This window comes from Caretta caretta, chromosome 2, assembly GCF_965140235.1.
Source record: "Caretta caretta isolate rCarCar2 chromosome 2, rCarCar1.hap1, whole genome shotgun sequence".
NCBI lineage: Eukaryota > Metazoa > Chordata > Testudines > Cheloniidae > Caretta > Caretta caretta.
Genome location: NC_134207.1, coordinates 254,625,868 through 254,638,709, shown reverse-complemented (window position 1 = coordinate 254,638,709; position 12,842 = coordinate 254,625,868). Strand labels below are relative to the sequence as shown.

General features: G+C 43.2%; 1 protein-coding gene across 10 annotated transcripts in view; it reads right to left on the bottom strand.

Moving 5' to 3' along the window:
- KMT2C (lysine methyltransferase 2C) overlaps nt 1-12,842 on the bottom strand; it is a 328,257-nt gene that overhangs the window by 222,092 nt on the left and 93,323 nt on the right. For all 10 annotated transcript variants that reach the window (XM_048837560.2, XM_048837566.2, XM_048837562.2 and 7 more), the window contains one exon: nt 6,322-6,460. In XM_048837560.2, coding sequence (XP_048693517.2) covers nt 6,322-6,460 — 139 coding nt within the window. The remainder of the gene's footprint in view (nt 1-6,321; nt 6,461-12,842) is intronic.

The window sequence follows — 12,842 nt, the reverse complement described above, 5'->3', positions numbered from 1 at the left end:
CATTTTCTTGGGTGCCCAATTTCAGAACCTGAGATCTAATTTGCAGAAGTGCTGAGCGCTCACAGCTACATCTAAGTCAATGGGAGCTGTTCTTTACACATAAAAAGTGCTATATAATTTTAGGTTTCAGAGTAGCAGCCGTGTTAGTCTGTATTCGCAAAAAGAAAAGGAGTACTTGTGGCACCTTAGAGACTAACAAATTTATTTGAGCATAAGCTTTCATGAGCTACAGCTCACTTCATCGGAAAGTACTCTAAAAAATCAGGTCCTAGTCATCTCAAATTGGGCACCTAATATTAGTGGATACTTTTGACCTTAATCCCTTTGGGCCTAGTCTGCTGTCTGTAAAATGGAGTTAACAACAATAACCCCTCATTTCCTGATGCTCACAAACCAGGAAGAATTAGTAGGGGAAGCAAAAGTGGATGGGAACCTGGGAGGCAGTGACCATCAGATGGTTGAGTTCAGGATCCTGACACAAGGAAGAAAGGAGAGCAGCAGAATATGGACCCTGGACTTCAGAAAAGCAGACTTTGACAACCTCAGGGAACTGATGGGCAGGATCCCCTGGGAGAACAACATGAGGGGGAAAAGGAGTCCAGAAGAGCTGGCTGTATTTTAAAGAATCCTTATTGAAGTTACAGGGACAAACCATCCCAATGTGTAGAAAGAATAGTAAATATGGCAGGCGACCAGCTTGGCTTAACAGTGAAATCCTTGCTGATCTTAAACACAAAAAAGAAGCTTACAAGAAGTGGAAGACTGGACAAATGACCAGGGAGGAGTATAACAATATTGCTCAGGCATGCAGGAGTGAAATCAGGAAGGCCAAATCACACTTGGAGTTGCAGCTAGCAAGAGATGTTACGAGTAACAAGAAGGGTTTCTTCAGCTATGTTAGGAACAAGAAAAAAGTCAAGGAAAGTGTGGGCCCCTTACTGAATGAGGGAGGCAACCTAGTGACAGAGGATGTGGAAAAAGCTAATGTAGTCAATGCTTTTTTTGCCTCTGTCTTCACGAACAAGGTCAGCTCCCAGACTACTGCACTGGGAAGCACAGCATGGGGAGGAGGTGATCAGCCCTCTGTGGAGAAAGAAGTGGTTCGGGACTATTTAGAAAAGCTGGACAAGCACAAGTCCATGGGGCCAAATGCACTGCATCCAGGGTGCTAAAGGAATTGGCGGATGTGATTGCAGAGACATTGGCCATTATCTTTGAAAACTCATGGCGATCGGGGGAGGTCCCGGATGACTGGAAAAAGGCTAATGTAGTGCCCATCTTTAAAAAAAAGGGAAGGAGGAGGATCTGGGGAACTACAGGCCAGTCAGCCTCACCTCAGGCCCTAGAAAAAATCATGGATCAGGTCCTCAAGGAATCAATTCTGAAGCAGTTAGAGGAGAAGAAAGTGATTAGGAACAGTCACCATGGATTCACCAAGGGCAAGTCGTGCCTGACTAATCTAATTGCCTTCTATAACAAGATAACTGGCTCTGTGGATGAGGGGAAAGCAGTGGACGTGTTATTCCTTGACTTTAGCAAAGCTTTTGATATGGTCTCCCACAGTATTCTTGCCAGCAAGTTAAAAAAGTATGGGCTGGATGAATGGACTATAAGGTGGATAGAAAGTTGGCTAGATTGTCAGGCTCAACGGGTAGCGATTAATGGCTCCATGTTTAGTTGGCAGCCGGTATCAAGTGGAGTGCCCCAAGGGTCAGCCCTGGGGCTGGTTTTGTTCAATATCTTCATCAATGTTCTGGAGGATGGTGTGGACTGCACCCTCAGCAAGTTTACAGATGACACTAAACTGGGAGGAGTGGTAGATATGCTGGAGGGTAGGGACAGGATACAGAGGGACCTATACAAATTAGAGGATTGGGCCAAAATAAATCTGATGAGGTTCAACAAGGACAAGTGCAGAGTCCTGCACTTAGGACAGAAGAATCCCATGCATTGCTACAGACTAGGGACCAAATGGCTCGGCAGCAGTTCTGCAGAAAAGGACCTAGGAGTTACAATGGACGAGAAGCTGGATATGAGTCAACTGTGTGCCCTTGTTGCCAAGAAGGCCAATGGCATTTTGGGCTGTAGAAGTAGGGGCACTGCCAGCAGATTGACGGATGTGATCGTTCCCCTCTATTGGGCATTGGTGAGGCTTCATCTGGAGTACTGTGTCCAGTTTTGGGCCCACACTACAAGAAGGATGTGGACAAATTGGAAAGCGTCCAGCAGAGGACAACAAAAATTATTAGGGGGCTGGAGCACATGACTTATGAGGAGAGGCTGAGGAAACTGGGATTATTTAGTCTGCGGAAGAGAAGAATGAGGGGGATTTGATAGCCTTACTTTCAACTACCTGAAAGGAGGTTCCAAAGAGGATGGATCTAGACTTCTTCTCAGTGGTAGCAGATGACAGAACAAGGAGTAATAGTCTCAAGTTGCAGTTGGGGAGGTTTAGGCTGGATATTAGGAAAAACTTTTTCACTGGGAAGGTGGTGAAGCACTGGAATGGATTACCTAGGGAGGTGGTGGAATCTCCTTCCTTAGAGGTTTTTAAGGTCAGGCTTGACAAAGCCCTGGATGGGATGATTTAGTTGAAGATTGGTCCTGCTTTGAGCAGGGATTGGACTAGATGACCTCCTGAGGTCCCTTCCAACCTTGATATTCTATGATTCTATGTAGTGAATATGATGTTATTATTCAATATTTGTGAAGAACTCAGACTACAGTGATGTGCACCACAGAAAAGCCCATGAGGAAATTAATAATTCTGTCTTCAGAACAGGGTTTGAATAGTGTACAGTAAATAAGGTTTAGGCCCACACATTGATCATCTAATTCAAGACTGAGGATAATAACTAAGGATAAGATCAGGTCATGGAGGTCATAGATTCTGTGACTTTCGTAGACCTCCATGACAATTTCCATTTCAGCCCCGGAGCAGTGGGGCTGGAGCTCCCAGCAGGTTCCAGAGCTCCCAGCCACCATCACAGCAGGTGCTGGACTCTGCGTCCTACGTTACATCATCCTCCCCAACTCAGGCTTTAGTTGTCCCCCTCCGTCTCCCCCCACCTTTATTTTTAGGAAAAGTCACAGACAGGTCACGGGCTTCCGTGAATTTTTGTTTCTTGCCCGTGACCTGTCTGTTATTTTTAGTAAAAGTTATGGTGACAAAATCTTTGCCTACATCATACTACATCTGCACAAGGAAGCCCAATTAAGGTTGTGCAGGCAACCTTAATTCTAGTATTTCGTAATTTCTGAGTGCTTGACTTAGCAAACATAACAATATTCTCACTTTAAACACATTTTTTGTGTGTGTTTGAAGATTTAATTTCTCCTGACAATCCCTGTGGAGGGCTATTCTGTCTAGGTAACCTAATCTCTGTGCCTTGTAGAGAACTCCTTGTAGCACTCAGTGGAGAAAGGAATGAAGAAAGAAATTTTAAAATTCTACCTGTGAAGACCAAAAAGATAAGGAACTCTGCTGCTGTTTTAATCAGGCACCTTATTTTCTCTGTACACACATACAGCTGATGTTCAGTAACCAACCACATATCCTTTGTGAAATAAAGCAGTGCCTAAATGTGCCCTTTCCAATTTCTGTTTCTTTATGCCTTTTGTAGCATTGCCACTACCTGGTTTACAATGGCGTGCCCACGCTTGGAAGGGGCTCCGGCACCTGGACCTTGGCCCTAACCCCCTTCCCTCCCCCCACTCCGCCTGTGCTCTGCCTTGAGGCCCTACCCCCGCTCAGCCTCTTCCCCCAAAAGGTCCTGCTTGCCGCTTGCTCCTCTCAGACCCCTCCCCTCCTTGCTCCTCTCCGTCCCCTGCCCTCCCATGAGAGGGTGCGGAGTGCAGGTGGAGTGGGGTACAGGGCCACGGTCCAGGTGCCGGAGCCCACAAAAGATTAATCTGGCCTTGAGTATTGCTAATACTGCCAGTTCAATCATCATGAGACAAACCAATATTGAGAAAGTTGGCAGCACCGCTTTTGTCAGTGCCATGACTCCATCTCTGCTTGATCTTACTGCCCTATAAGAGATCAATAATCCACGCATTTCTGAGCCCCTCTCTCTCTTCAGCCTACTTCAGCTCAGCATGACTTCTGATGCTACTTTTTTATTTTGGTGTCTCCAGGACTCTACTTTCTGAGTTTTAATCTTAACACTGTTACCACTCCTTTCTCCATTTCTTATTCACAACTAGTAGTTCACTCTCTCCTGGACTCACATGTGCGTGAGCATACACACGAACACACTTTCTGCTGGGTAGTTCCATTAAGGTTACAACCTTGGCTCTATTCTCCAGCATCACCCTGAGAGATGTCCGAGTTAGCCTCAAAGTTAGGAGAGATCAGAGAGAAGTACAAGAAAAAAAAAGCAGCTTTGGATATCAGCTGCATAAAAGTAATACTGATACTCCCTGACTACACTGTAACTTCTTTTCTCCTAAATGCTTCAAAGATTAAAGTCAGAAATCCTGAAGGCATCCACTACTCCAGACTTTGTCTACTTACACTTACTGACAAGGGTAAAGTGAATTTCCCACCTGCAGAACAATGCCAATGTTTTGGCATTACTTCGACATTGCCCTTGCCGCTACTTTTTCATGCTCTGATCAATTTCTGCCTTCTCTGTTACAATACTTTCTTCCATGGTTTCCCTGAGACCTCAAATTTCTAAGCTTTAGGAGGGGTATAAATGTTTCCTACAGAAAAAAAAATAATCTGGATGAAACTTCAAAACTGCCCTCCTAGTTTTCAAGTTTCCATTGATTCACAATCCACCCTAACCCCTCTGGCCTTATATTCTCCTTCTCCCTAAATCTTGGAATGTTTTCTCTCTCTGCATGCTGGGTGGGACACTACAGAATTGAGGGTCAATATTTACTGTATTCAGCTTCATCTATCTGGAATTCTTTCTAACAGAAAGGAGTGGAGCCACTCAAAAGCTATTCCCTCTAACCCTGCCAGGAAGAGGTGTCACCACCACTCGTGGACAATGATATGGAAGACAGATAAAAAACAGCAGTTTTTCTTTAGTTGTGCCTTGATTTTAGATGGGTACAGGATTAGATTAAGCAATAAAAATAAATTGACATTTGATTTTTGTCCACTGCCAGGAGGAGACCACCCAATTTTGCCGTCAATGCAATGTCCATACTACATCCAGGCCTAAAACCAAACTATCTGGGATCAAGGAAACCTGCGGACTCCAGATACTTGCCTTGCCAGCACCTTCTCAATACATTTTTCCCCCTAAAAAAATATCTGAGAAAAACTCTCCAGCTACTGCCCTATCAGTATCATGAGATGGTTTCTTGAGCAAGGTTATAAGATTCTGCTCTCTCTCTCTCACACCCACACCCTTTTCATTTTTATTGATGTATCAGTGTAGCTCCCAAGATATTTCCCTTCTAACAGAAATTTGTGACCATGTAAAATCTGTGAAGGTGGGCAAGGTAGGCAATTAAGGCATTAGCCTTTTGTATCTGGGGGCACAGGTGCAAACTCTGACAAGGTGGACGTGAAATGAGTTTGGTTATTTTTAATCCAAGTCTGTCAAAAACATATCTCCATATCATAAAGGCTCCTTAAAACTAATATGACACCTTCTGCAACAAACAGAGGCCCACTACTGGGCTAACTAGCTGCGCTGAAGGCTTGGCTAGAGGAGTATTGCCAAGTTCCATGACATTGTTCCAGTGGTGCCTGCCCATGATAGGCCTTGTTCTTGTTAGTGTCATAGGACTGTTACTGTTATTGGCACTCGTAATTTACAGGTACCCAAAATGTAGGAAAAAAGTAAAATACAGTTAACATTTATTTGCATGTTAGAGACTCCGAAAAGTAAAAGTAGGATTATGGCATACAAGATAAAATTAAAAAAAAAAAAAAAAAACAGATTCCTAAAAATGTAAAAAAATATCCTCTGAAACCTTTGAAGTACTGTTAGACCATTGTTATATATAACACGTTTTATTTCTCACCAGAAAGGCTTTACTAGTGGATGTAGTGTATCTGCTTGTATACAAACCCCCAAACTTTTACATTTAAATAATTAATATTTTGCAATTCTGAATTTTTCCTGTGTTGTGTGACAACGGAGGATGACACTTACGAAACATGCTTTTCCACCCCCAGTTCCCTGCAGACTAATTAAATCATCAGTCTCAAATATAGCAGCTGCCCACAAGGTTTCTGCTAATGCTTTAAAGCACCAGCACTGTCCCAAGCCTGTTTCCCCAGCATTCTCTGAACCATTACTCAACTCTTAGCCCTTCCCCCACCACTGACTCAGCACCCATCTGTCACTTACTAACCTGGTTTTGGCTTCAACACCAACAGAGGCAGTGGAGCTTGCAGACTCCTCAGATACTGAGCGCTGAAGAATTGGTGTTAGCTGCTTGTTGCTGTCCACTTCAGCTTGGGCATCCTCCTCTGCAGATTGTTCTTTGACTTCTGTTTCACAAGAAAGAAGACTGCTAAGATTCCATTTGTGTGGCTATAAAAATCACTGTTTACATTTTCCCCTTTAATGTAAATGTTTTCAAATAGGTTAGTCAGAGTAATAACTCTATTAGAAAAGAAATATTTAAGTAGGGAAGTATCATTCCTCTTCACATCTACCTAAAGTGAGAACTTTAATATCTGCCTAAAGTCTGTATAATGGCTCAAAAATGAAATAATAGGAGTCCATAATTATTGTCCTTGGACATAAAAATATGTTCTCTCTAATTGACACCTTTTTCATATTTGAGTGTTGGTACTTAAGCAGTTTGTGCGAGAACAAAAGGTTTGTTTCACCTAAGCAGGGAGAGAGGAATGGTCAAGTGTGGATGGGTAAATATTTTATGACACAAAAATCTATGTTAAAAAATGTTACTTAAAGTTCAAAATCAAGTGCTTGAAAGTTAGGAAATGCCAGATTCACAGTTGCCCATGTACCTTTAATTCTTCCCCCTTGTGTTTCCATCCCATGCTCTGAATGAGGCAGGGGTCCTATGGAAAAATAGCATCTTAGAAATGAGGGGCTGGAAGGGACCTCAAGAGGTCATCATGCCAAGCCCCCGACACCGAGGCCAGGACCAAGTAAACCTAGACCATCCCTGACAGGTATTTGTCCAGCCTGTTTTTAAAACCCTTCAGTGATGGGAATTCCACAACCTCCTTTGAAAGCGGTAAAGCGTAGAGCTTAAGTACCCATATAGTTAAAAAGTTTTTCCTAATAGCTAACCTAAATCTCCCTTGCTGCAATTTAACCCCATTACTTCTTGTCCTACCTGCAGTGGACATGGAGAACAATTCACCATCCTCCTCTTTATAACAGCCCAGGGGAGGCAGTGAAGGCAAGCAGGGGCACAGGCCCCCCCCAGTAATCATCCGGGACACAGAACTTCTCTACCCCAGTGCTGCGGAGGCAGGGAAGATAAAGCTCCTGCTGGGACTGAGGCGAGGGCCATGTGAAGGGAGGGAAGATCGGGCCAGGGCCAGGTGGAGGGAGAGAGGGAAGATCGAGCTTGTCCTGGGGCGGGTCAGGAGAGGAGAAAGTGAGCTCCCCACATGGCTGGCAGCAAGGGGGGGGGCAGTGAGTTTCTGTGCCCCCCCAAAAAAGGGGTCAAATGTAAATTCCTGTGCATGCCCCTGTAACAGCCCTTAACACAGGGGTGGCCAACCTGTGGCTCCGGAGTCACATGCGGCTCTTCAGAAGTTAACATGCGGCTCCTCGTATAGGCACTGACTCGGACGGTGGAGCTACAGGGGCCAACTTTCCAATGTGCCAGGGTGCTCACTGCTCAACCCCTGGGTCTGCCCCACTCCACCCCTTCCTGCCCCTCCCCTGAACCTGCTATGCCCTCACTCCTCCGTCTCCAAGTCTCCTGCACCCACAAAACAGCTGATCAGGAGGTACGGGGAAGGATGGGGAGGCACTCATCGGCAGGCCTGCCCCTGGAAGGGAGGCGGGGAGCAGATTGGGGGCTGCTGACATATTACTGTGGCTCTTTGGCAATGTACATTGGTAAATTCTGGCTCCTTCTCAGGCTCAGGTTGGCCACCCCTGCCTCAACACATATGAAAACCTGTTATCAGGTCCTCACTCAGTCTTCTTTTCTCAAGACTACACATGCTCAGGTTTTTTTTTTAAAACTTTTCCTCATAGGTCAAGTTTTCTAAACCTTTTATCATTTCTGCTCTCTCCTCTGGACTGTCTCCAGTTTGTCCTCACCTCTCCTAAAAGTGTGGTGCCCAGAACTGGACACAGTACTCCAGTTGAGGCCTCACCAATGCCAAGTAGAGCAGGACAATTACCTCCCGTGTTTCCCATACAACCATCCTGTTAATACACCACAGGATGGTATTAACCTTTTTTTGCAACTGCATCATACCATTGACTCACATATAACTATAACGCCCAGGTCCTTTTCAGCAGTATTCCTGCCTACTGACTTATTCCCAATTTTGTGGTTGTGCATTTGATTTCTCCTTCCCAAGTGAAGTACTTTGTACTTGTCTTTATTGAATTTCATCTTGTTACTCTCAGAACAATTCTCTAATAGTCTTTAATTACATCATCACAGTCTGTCATTATGCATACACATAAGGAGGCCAAACTGAGGTTGTGTGGCAATCAAATCTGGCATTTCCTAACTTTCAAGTGCTTGACTTTGGAACCTGAATAACCGTTTTCAATAAGAAGTCTCTATGTGTGTAATCTCAGAGTTTTTATTATAATAATTATTTTTAAAGAAAAGGTAAAAAAAAATCTATTATGTACAAGTGTAACATTCCTCTGCCCCTAGGAATCACCAGCAGAGTCTGAACTGGAACACTTTAGCACCACAGCACAGACTGTTACTATGTGAGCTAATGACTGACTCCTTTAGCTGTCAGCAGGACAAGGATACAGGAGAACCACTAAGATATGAGCATCAGCGTTATGGACTGACCAGCCAATCGGACACCATGTGAAACCAGAAGGAACCAATGAGGCATCAGCAGAGACCAAACAAACAAAAAACAAAAATGCAAATACTGTTCTGTACAGTGCCTGTATCACATTTTAACGGTAGGCACTTCTGGGCTGCCTGTCCTCACCCCATCCCTCCTGCGGGGCTGCCACTTGCAGCTAAGAGGTGAAGATGTTGGGGCTGCCAGCCCAAGGCAGCCAAAGCCGGAAGAGTAGGAGCAACGCTGGGTTCTGTGCTGCTTTCAGCCTCCCCCACCCTCTCCCCTCCCCAGCCAGGAGGGGGAGGTGCTGTTTTCACACATACCCTTCCCCAGCCAGGAGAAGGATGCACTATTGGAAGCTACCTGTGCTGAGGAGGGAAATCGGCTGCTGCTGGGCTTTGTTCAGAGTTACAGACAACCTCCATTCTTGAGGTGTCTGTAACTTTGAGGTTCTTCTGTACTTTCCCAGAGTGGGAGGATGGGTCTCAGGGTCCCTCCCTCTACATTGAAATAATTTTTAAAACTAGCTCTGCCAAATCTGAATGGAATTTCATGGGAGGAAGAAAAGGCACTTCTGTTGCCCCAGGGAATTTCCCCTGCTGAAATCAAAGGCCAGATGCGAAAAATGGAGACGAGAGGATTCTTGGGTATAGGACTTTTCTACTGTATGTTTATAGCGTGCCTAAGCACAATGGTCCCCTAATCTGGTTGGGGTTTCTGGGTGCTACTGTAATTCAAATAAATAAAAATAATAATGGCAGCAATGCACTTTGACCTCGCACAGACAAAAAGCTATAGATTAAGTATGGAGGCAAGTCACTTAACAGGATCTACATAATGCTTAGATAAAATTTAACAATTTGCAAGTTGGGGAGGCAGAAGTCACCTGAACCATCTGATTTCAGTTAACTGCTCATCATAGTAATTGTGCTCTCCTGACACACTTTTTATTAGACTTCAGGTTGAAAAGACAAATTATAGGTTTTACAAAATTATGAAGTTCATTGGAAAGTTTTCATGTGGGAAAAATCTTTAAGATCCATTATAAAAGGGCTTTAATATACCACAGTGTTCAGAACTCTCCCCTCAGAGAGTTGCTTTTACTCCGCCTGCCATAGCAGAACAGACTAGTCACTCCTTACACAAAACAAACAGAAAGTTAAATTTTGACAGAATTTATCATGCAAGATTTTTAGTTAGTGTATTATCAACGGCTCTGCTATGTATCTCTCATTGTAGCGCTCATTCATGTTTTTCACATTTGTTGTTTTCAAATTATGCTGTTTCTTCATCCTATGCGAGCTCCCTAGATACAGAGACAAGAGTCTTGAGGGCCATGGTTTGAGCCAAGCAGGCCTTCTGGGGAATTCCTGCACTCAAAGCCAGTTCTCCCTGTCCTCCATGCCACTTCTAGGGGAGCGCATCCCTTGGGGGCTGTACTGTGCAATATGGAGGAGGAGGAGCAAATGAATGATGGCTGGAAAGCTACTAACTGACAAAATATTTCTTTGTGGGAGCATAGTGATTAAAAGGTATCTTCTGATGTTATATTACTAACCTCCCTTCTTCTGGATGTCAGGGACCCAAGAGAGAAAACAGGAGGTGCTTCTCTGGAGGCTGCCTGAGCAAGCTCACAGCAAAGTAGATCCATTTTACACACGCAGAACCCTTTAAAAGCAGACTTTTCAGCACCATCCCAACTACTACCTTTGCCTTTAAAGAAAAACAAACAAAAACAAACCCCCCCCAGAGCTGGGGAACAAAACAAAGAAAAAGATCTGTATTCTGGAAGTTTACTTTTGACTAATATTTTTTAAAAATGTAATGTTAAAAATATTCCAATTGAAAGTATTGTAAAGCCTCTACAAAAAAAGAAACATTTAAAAACTTGTTAAATAATGTTTAATAATAATAATAGAGTGTTTAAACAATTTTTTAACAGTTTAAGAATAAAAGTTTTATTGCTATTTAGATGAGCACTGAATTGTTAATAAATACAGGCGCAGGTGGCTGTTCTCAGGCCTACATGCAGCCAGTACAGAACAGGTAGAAACAGCCTGATGGGACAAGGCCAATGCAGTCTGAGCTGCCAGACCTGTCACTGAAGGGTAGACAGAAGCACTGGACAGATTACAGTAGGAGCGCTAACTGTATGCTCGAACTGCAGTGCTCTCACTTGCTGTCCACACTGGCTGTGACTTGCTGCAGGAAACAACGATGGCAAGACTTTTTCAAAACAAGTGTAACTGCAACAGCGGTATGAATACCTATGCATGGCTGCAAGAAGTTATGTTTAGGGCAAGGTGTTTTACAGGCATGCTAGAGGATTACAATACTGTTAGTAATACCCCAAATGCTCTAGGGTAAACAAGCTGTTTGACAGGTGAAGATGGTGTAGCAGCAGTAGTGACAAGGATTCCTGATGCTGAATTTAAAATGTGAGCACCTGGAAACAGGAAGGTAAGGTGGCACCCAGTGACCAAGCAACTCTCCATGGAACACCAGCAAGCATTCTGGGCATTGAGAAACCACTGCACTAAATCCCAGTATATTAGTGTGCATGGATGGGGACATGTTTGCTGATAGCTACTGCTATATTTGAGTTTGAAAAGTAGTTTCTAGCCAAGGAAATTACAAACTTTTTTTTTTTTTTTAAAAGAGCACAGTTAACGGGGTGCGGTGCAGGGGTTAAAGATCAAAACTTGGCATGAATGGTCCTCTGTGAGGACCAATTTTTGTTTAACAAAGGAATGCCTTTTTATTTCAAGGAAATGCTTGAAATTTGTGAATATTTATTCATAGAATCCTAGACTATCAGGGTTGGAAGGGACCTCAGGAGGTCATCTAGTCCAACCCCCTGCTCAGAGCAGGACCAATCCCCAATTTTTGCCCCAAATGGCCCCCTAAGGATTGAACTCACAACCCTGGGTTGAGCAGGCCAATGCTCAAACCACTGATCTATCCCTCCCCCCACATTATTCAGACATAGCAACAAACAATTAAATCTACAAGCACATCTGCAACCATTTTTCTTGAAGGACTGCTAATACTAAGTTTTCATTTTTTTAAAATAGCCTAAATTTCTCTTTTTCCCCCCCACTGGAAAAACATGGCTTTCACTCACAATGTATAATAATGTACTACTGCCCTGTTAATCCAGCATAGCAGTATGAATTAACTAACTTTATTTGGAAATGAAAAATTATTTCTCCATTTATGTGCATTTAAATTTGTAAGCTTTAATATATTGTATTAAAACATATGTTTGCATTTAACAAACACACACATTATTTAGCCAGCCAATACAACATACCTTAGTGTAAATTTCCCACCAGTCATGAAATAAAACTTTTTTCTCTGTTTCACACCACTCAAACTATGGTTTAGTTTTTGGTAGATCCTAAGCACAAATTTTCATCTTGTGCAAATCCGTTGATCCCAGCAAGGTGAAGTTTTTAGGATTCTTTTCCAAATACATATTTGGATACCTTGTAATTATAAATTTTTATTATTCATATGCTTGCTTAAAACAGCACTGGAATAAAGAAAAGGTTCCAACTATCCACTTTCAGATTTTGTTTATACTTTGATGAATGACTAGAACATGTCAACTTCATTAAAAATAATCCATTAAAAACTCATCCATTTAACCCGCACCCATAACAAGTTTAAATTTAACAACAAACATTTTGTCCAAACCATGGGAACAGCCAACAGGCACTAGGATGGCTCCCCAGTATGCCAAATCCCTCATGGGCCACCTTGAGGAAGAATTTCTGGACAAATGCACCACAAAGTTTATGACACATCTGAGATACATCAATGATATTTTCATCCTCTGAACAGAAAAACTCCCCCACAGATTTCCACCACAACTTCAACAACCACCACAAAT